This window comes from Saprolegnia diclina, assembly GCF_000281045.1.
Source record: "Saprolegnia diclina VS20 unplaced genomic scaffold supercont1.17, whole genome shotgun sequence".
Classification (NCBI taxonomy): Eukaryota; Oomycota; class Saprolegniomycetes; order Saprolegniales; family Saprolegniaceae; genus Saprolegnia; species Saprolegnia diclina.
The window spans coordinates 768560-775868 of record NW_008246084.1 but is presented as its reverse complement, the minus strand read 5'-3'; the positions used below and the strand labels follow the sequence as shown (position 1 = coordinate 775868).

The 7309-nt window shown below is 57.6% G+C and overlaps 3 protein-coding genes across 3 annotated transcripts; 2 read left to right on the top strand and 1 right to left on the bottom strand.

Annotated features, from left to right (window-relative positions):
- Positions 1 to 559: 559 nt before the first annotated feature.
- SDRG_06487 (hypothetical protein) lies at positions 560 to 1600 on the top strand (the record flags this gene model as incomplete). The annotated part of the gene is made up of 4 exons (XM_008612268.1): positions 560 to 1112; positions 1159 to 1259; positions 1304 to 1345; positions 1397 to 1600. The coding sequence occupies 4 exons, from the start codon at positions 560 to 562 to the stop codon at positions 1598 to 1600; spliced, it is 900 nt and encodes a 299-aa protein (XP_008610490.1).
- Positions 1601 to 2251: 651 nt separating this feature from the next.
- Positions 2252 to 4143, top strand: SDRG_06486 (hypothetical protein; the record flags this gene model as incomplete). The annotated part of the gene is made up of 2 exons (XM_008612267.1): positions 2252 to 3237; positions 3284 to 4143. 2 exons carry the CDS (start codon positions 2252 to 2254, stop codon positions 4053 to 4055), a joined length of 1758 nt encoding a protein of 585 aa, XP_008610489.1. The 3' UTR covers positions 4056 to 4143.
- Positions 4144 to 4315: 172 nt separating this feature from the next.
- SDRG_06485 (hypothetical protein) lies at positions 4316 to 6268 on the bottom strand. Its single transcript, XM_008612266.1, has one exon. It carries the CDS (start codon positions 6236 to 6238, stop codon positions 4415 to 4417), a length of 1824 nt encoding a protein of 607 aa, XP_008610488.1. The 5' UTR covers positions 6239 to 6268; the 3' UTR covers positions 4316 to 4414.
- Positions 6269 to 7309: the final 1041 nt, after the last annotated feature.

Sequence of the window (7309 nt, the reverse complement as noted above, 5' to 3'; positions counted from 1 at the left end):
GCGTCGACAGAAGCCACGAGCCGACGGCAGCTGGGTCTATGGTAGGCGGGAGCAATGCATGCAAACGAGCTTGATACTATGTAGCCTCAGCATGTCTAGTGGCAACTAGCAGTGGCGGTTGTATCGTGGGTGTTGTGGTGATGAAAGGTGTTGCAAAGAAGTCGAAGCGCGTCCCTGCACTCTGCAAGACCTCGTCCTCCGCTTGCGCTCTACCTCCAACATGGGAGCTCAAGGCGCTCACGGTGGGGGTGGATCGGCTCTGACAAGTACGAAAGGATTACAATAAACTTCATCGCTTGCGACGCAGGCTTCGCATTACGTGGCAGCATGATAGTCCGACAGCAAGAAAAGCGCAAGGTGGCTTTCCCATGCAACTCGTACTATTTAGCCCGAGCTGCAATAGCCCAGAGAATCTAGTACATCATTTGCCCTGTGCGCCAGGCCGTGCCCCAAGAGCTCGCACATCATCGTTGCGCCCCGTTGTGTTGTATTCGGCACGTGTGCCGAATATAATAATTCTTTGGTGTCGGCATCTGCCGAATACAAACAACAAGCTGCGATGGCAGCAGCGACCAAGGACGTGGACCGGAAGATGACCGACCATGACTACCTCCTCATGGAGCGGGAGCTCTATGAAGAGAGCATACGTGCACTGGAGGTGCGACTCGCCCAGCTCGAAGACGGTACGCTGCCAGAGTACGTGGAGCAGGTGCAGGCATTTGCGGCGGAGAAGCAGTCGCGCCTCGACCTTGCACGGCTCCGGCGCGATCTCCTCGAGAAGAACAGCGCTGAGCTGCTCGCGTTCGACCTGCAGCAGCTGGATGAAGTCTACGCCCAGGCCATGGAGCGTGCGCTGCGCACGCCGCCGCCATCCCACGACGAGCTGGACACATGTGCCATCGACAACACGGCGCTGCCTCTGCCTATCGGAAAGACTTTGTCAAATAGCGAGCTCGAAGCGGCCTTGGATCGTACCCTCGACGAGAAGCGCCGGCTCTTCAACCTCGAGCATATTGCCGCGGTCCAGCCCAGCACGTCCACGATCGTCGCCCAGCTCCAAACCACGCGCGATGCATGGCAGGCCGCTCAGGTCGCGATGGACGCATCTTCGCGTACGTACTGCGCATTCCATGCATGCGATGGCTCATGCTAGCGTAGCCGAAGAATGCTTTTGGGATGCGATGCACAAGACGTTGCACATCTGCGAGCAGCCATATCGCGTCGGCGACGCTATCGTGCTCCACTCAGCGCTGGCCAACGTAGGCGATAGTCGTCTGTACAAGTCTTATGCTAGTGCGACTAGGAAGATTTTTACGGTGAAATTGCGTCCGCGAATGAGACCGCGGTACGCGACCCCTCTCCATCTCGAGCACGCGGCGACAGTGTACGTCTGTAGGTGCAGCTCAAGCTGCTGTGTGACTCGGTCGTCACTGTACCACTGGCCTCCCTGCGAGACCGTCGGTGTCGGCTGCAGCGGCAAGACGATGGACGATCGTCCGACGCACCATTTTCGCCGGCCCCGACCACACCGCTTCGCCGCGCCTCGACACCGCGCTCGCGCCGCAAGTCCCGATCGCGGCGAGTTCTCTCGCTGCTGTAGAAAGAGCCTTATGGACACTCTGTACATTGTATACGTATGGACCGAATCATTGGCCAATGTACACGCGTGTACGACGCTGTCTCGCTCCCACCAGTATCAACGAGATGGGCCCGGGGTTTCATGCCACAGCAAACATCGATATCGGTCCCGTGAGGACCGTAGGGAATGATATGTACACAAATGTCCTATTTAGATAGACCACAATTATCCTATTTTAGATTGACCATCCTGCACGAGCGGGCCCGGTATAAGAACTCTTGTGCTTAGAGCCTTCACGAAAGGTCGTCGGCATTTGGGACGACCCGACGGACAGAGATTGTTGAGAGCATTCTGGCGCAATGCGAGGCGTCGTCGAACGCGCTGTGAAGATAGTCGGATCCAGTTTTTCACATCAGATGACCCATCCCAAAGCCATCATGTCGTCGGGCCGTGGTGGAGTCGCCCGGTTCACTCCTCATTCAGTGCTTATTGTTAGCCGGGAATATGGCGTACTCGAATATGGAGGCGCTTGGTACCAAGCGTCACCCAACCGCGATGATGGAACCGCCGTGTGGTGGTTTTGCCTGTCATTCAGAAAACATTCCTGGCACATTCTTGCTGCTCGGCCGCACCACAACCGTGAGCGGCAGTGTGCATTTGGCTGCCTCCTCCATGTATTCCATCTCGTATGTCTCGGGAACGCAGCTCGTGACGAGCCTGAGCGAAGTCGACGACTTTTGCGCCGAGAAGCAGGCCCCACGCCGCTGGCTGTCCAAGCGCCTCCTTGGCCTCGTCACCGCGCTCGTTCTAGTCGCCATCATTGTTGGCGTCGTCACTACATGTTCCGCCACGCAGGACGTGACCAACGCCACCGAGCTCCGCTTGGGCGCGACGGCCCTTGACATGGCGATTGGCTACGATACGTACCAAGCCGACCAGATTGACGCGCATTTTGCGAAGATCGCGACGCGCTTCTCGGGCGTCCGGTCGTTCCAGACGTGGCTGCCCAACAACGACAACGTCATTGCCGCCGCTGCGCGCCACGACCTCGTTGTCTACGCTGGCATTTGGCTGCGCGGAGGAGGCGTCTACGCCCGCGACGTCCAAGCCGCGATCGACGGCGCGTGGCGACACCCGGGTACGGTCAAAGCGGTCTTTGTTGGCAACGAAGAACTTTCTAACGGCTGGAGCCCCGACCAGCTCATTCGCACAATCAACGACGTGCGCGCCAAGTTCAACGCGGCGGGGCTCGGCCACATTCGACTTGGGACGGTGCAGATCGACGGTGACCTCTTGAAGTACCCGCAGGTGGCCGACGTCTGCGACATCGTAGGTGCCAACATGCACGCCTTCTTTTCGAGCGCACCGTACTCGAATACCGACCCAATGCGCGACACCCGAGCGCGCTGGGACGCCATTGTCGCTAAATTCGGCACCAAGGCCATCATTACCGAGGTTGGGTGGCCCTTCGCGGGTGGCAGCTACGGCTCGCACGTGGCATCGTACGAGATGGGCGTCTCGTACTTTAACGCGTTTAGCGACTGGGTGCGCCAAGGCAATGGCGGGCCACTCCCTGCGTACTTTATGTTTCACAACAACCCGTCCAAAATTGGGTTCGAAGCCCACTTTGGCCTCGCTGATGCCAACGCCAACTGGATGTTTGCACTTGATGCTACATCGCCCTTGAACCCCCCCCGTGTCAAGTACGAGTCCGGACGACATCCAGTTTTTGCTACAAACCGCGACGGGCACAGTCATCTACGAGATGCACAAGAGCCTCTTTGCGTACGTCGAGTCGCCGTGCGCCAACGAACGCTGGCGCTTCAACCGCACAACGAACCAGATCGTCTCCATCTCGAGCGGGCAGTGTCTGGACGCGTACTTTGCCAACGCCAGATTCTACGTGCACGTCTGGCCCTGCGACGCCTCGAACCAAAATCAACTGTGGACCATCGATGCAACGAGCAACACCATCAAGCACCGTGTTCACAACAATCTCTGTCTCGACGTCGACCCGACCAAAGCCGACGCGTCCGTGCAGGTGTGGAGCTGCCACGGCGGAAGCAACCAGCAGATCCGCGTGGTCCTCGACCTCCCGCACCTCGGACTGCAATCGCAACAAACAAAGTCGGTGCTCGTCGGCAGCAACGACCGCATCGCGTTTCGAAATGCCAACCGCGATGCCAGCGCCGCGTGGACCTTTCTTCAGAGCAAACACATGCTCTTGCACGAGGCGAGCGGTATGTGCCTCGACGGCTACGAGTTCAAGAACGGCGGCGCGGTGCATCTCTGGCGCTGCGACGCGACCAACGGCAATCAAAAATGGATCTACGACAGCAATACGCTTCAGCTGCGCCATGGAACGCGCCCCGAATTTTGCCTCGACGTTGGCGTGGGTGCGTCCCCCTACCTCTATGCGTGTCATGGCAAGAACGACCCATACATCTCGTTCCAGCAGTTTGCGCTCGTGCCGTAGTGCGTACTAGTAGTCCGTGCAAGTTTAATGTTTTGTGCATAATTACACGTGCTAAGTAGAAATACAAACAAGTACACTAGCTCATAGTAGATCAGTCGAAGAAGTTGTCTTCCGATTTGGCGAGCATAAATGTACAAAATCGTGGCAGCAACTCTTACTATGGTCTCATCAGACTGCGTCAATGAACTCCGACACGTGCCAATGACCAGTAATCAGTATTTTTCGCCAATGGCACATCAATGGGATTGTACAAGATCCGCTCGATGACAAAGCTGGGTTTATTCAACGATCGATAAATGGAAATTTCTTGTTTGCAAAAAGCCAAAAACAACTGTAAAGTCCAAAACGAATGCCTTCGACTACATGACAAATGTAAACTGCTGGTACGAAAGGAACGGGTCGTTCTCGCCATGGCACGTGTAGAGCGTGGGCGACGCACCGACGCTGACCGAGCCAATGTCGAGGCAGAACTCGCGGTGCGCACCGTGGTGGAGCTGGTGCGACGCCTTGTCGTAGATCCATTTCTGGTTGGCGTTGGTCTCGTCGCAGCGCCAGAGATGCACCGCGCCGCCGTTCTTGAACTCGTAGCCGTCGAGGCACTTGCCGCTCGCCTCGTGCAAGAGCATGTTTTTGCTTTGAACAAACGTCCACGCGGCGCTGACGTCGCCTTTGACGTTGGCGAACGAACCGTTGAGCGGCCGGAACGACACCTTGTCGTTCTCGCTCACGAGCACGTTGTTGGTCTGCCGCGACGCGACGCCGAGGTGCGGCAAGTCCGGGTTGAGACGGATCTGCTGGTTGGTGCCGCCAGTGCAGGCCCAGACTTGGACGGACGCGTCGGCCTTGGTCGGGTCGACGTCCAGACAGAGATTGTCGTGCTTGAGGTGGACGACGCGGTTCGACTTGATGTCGATGGTCCACTTTTGGTTGCCATTCGTCGCGTCGCAGGGCCAAACATGCACGTTGTACTTGGAGTTGGCATAGTAGGCGTCAAGACAGTGGCCGCTCGACGTTGAAAAGATCTGGTTGGTGCCGAGGTCGTAAGTCCAGCGCTCGTTGGCGCACGTCGCCTCGTCGTAGGCAAAGACGTTTTTGTTCATTTCGTAAATGACCTTGCCCGTCGACGTCTGCAGCAAGAACGGCAACTCGTAGGGCGAATTTGGCACGACCACTGGCTGGTTGGGGCTCGGGATGATGGGCCGGACGGGCGCAAACTCGAATTTCCACTTGCCAGTCTCGTCCGCGAGGCCAAAGTTGGCTTCGTACCCGCCTTTTGCCGGATTGTTGTGGAACACAAAGTACGCAGGCAGCGACCCGCCGTTGGTGCCTTTGCTCGCCCAGTCCCGGAACGCGTTGAAGTAGTAGACACCCATGTCGTACGAAGCTACGTGCTGGCCATAGTTGCCGCCCGCAAAGGGCCAGCCCGTCTCGGTGATGACGGCCTTGCTGCCAAACTTGGCGTAGATCGCCTGCCAGCGCACGTCCGTGTCGCGCATCGGGTCCGTGTACGAGTACGACGCCCCCGAGAAGAACGCGTACATGTTGACACCGACGACGTCGCACACGTCGGCGACCTCGGGGTGCGCGAGGAGCGCGCCGTCAATCTGCACCGTCCCGATCGCAATGTCTCTGAGGCCCGCGGCGCTAAACTGGGTGCGGACGTCCTTGATCTTCGCGATGAGGTCGCTTACGCTCCAGCCGTTGGAGAGGTCTTCGTTGCCGACAAGGACGGCCTTGACCGTGCCCGGGTGTCGCCGCGCGCCGTCGATCGCGGCTTGGACGTCGCGGGCGTAGTCGGCCCCGCGCAGCCAAATGCCGGGGTAGACAAAGAGGTTGTGACGTGCGGCGGCGTCAATGACGTTGTCGTTGTTGGGCAGCCACGTCTGGAACGACCGAATGGCCGAGAAGCGCGTCGCGATCGTTGTGAAGTGTGCGTCGATCTGGTCGGCTTGGTACGTGTCGTAGCAAATAGCCATGCCGAGGTTCGTCGCGCTCGTGCTGACCTTGTTGGCCGCGTCCTCGGACGAGGACGTCGAGGCGGCGACGATGCCAACCACTGCGCCGACAAGGACAAGCGCGCCGACGAGGCCGATGATGCGCTTCGAATGCCAGCGGCGGGGCGACTGCTTCTCGACGCGGAACTCGTCGACCTCGCTCATGCTCGTCACGAGCTGCGAGTCCATTTCAGTTTGCACTTTGTGAAATGGGGCGAATGACCGGCAGTGAGATCTATTGCCAGCTGTTTCGATGGAACGCGCATCACCCGCTTGGTCAAGAAGGGCCAACAAATGGCTCCCCGGTGGTCGGTGCTAGCACTTCTAGAGCTGGGAAATGAGCTATCGACATACTTGCCAGTCGTAGTGTCGACGAGTGAGTGCTCGGAAGAGTGACAGAAAGATGCTTCATGGAGCGAATAGGACAGGATGCATAATTTTGTAGGGCCCTGGACCGGGTCGGGGCCCCACCTGATTCGGTGTGGCGACGGTGATGGGCATGTTCGATGGCTGCTACCACTCGCATCGATCACCATCGCAGGACCTCTTTTGGTTTCCACCCATGTCAACTCGCTCATCTTAAGGGCTTCTTGATGCGTGCACCTGTGCGCTATGGTTACGCGTGTGTGTCTTGCTTGTCGCGGCATTCTTGTATCCAAGAGTGCGGCGATGAAGGCGGCGATGCAGAGATGTGACCATGCGCACTGGAGAAGAGATGTTGGCTGCTTGACCGCCTCGCTCGATTCTGGATTCCAGATTCTGGATATTTATCGCAAAAGTAGGAAGCATACCGTCACCCAAGCATCCTCTTGTCAATGACGACAGAGGTGGCCATCATCTCCACTACAGTACCTGGTACAAGTATGCATCCGTGAGCGCATCAAGTGGGGTCAATGTGAATAGCGTTCTTGCTGGTTAGTACGCACTAGGTGGGGTTTCGACCCACTTCAACAACAACAACGGACTTGGATTGCTATTTTGGAGTCCTCTCTCGTCACAAGTGCAGCTCGGCAGCAAGCGCGAACGACTACTTGCCGCGACTGTCGCAAGCCGTACAACTTGCACATCGAACGCCACCCACGACACTGCTACGTCCCCGATGCTGGTCTTTGCCAACCGTTGCGCCTTTAATGGTGTCGACTGACTATCAATACCTTCCGACGTACTAGTGCTCAGTGAGCCAAATCATAATGATAAAAGTTTGAGGGTACCTCCTAGGGAAATGGCACCATTCTAGACGATTAACGAGGAATGCTGGAG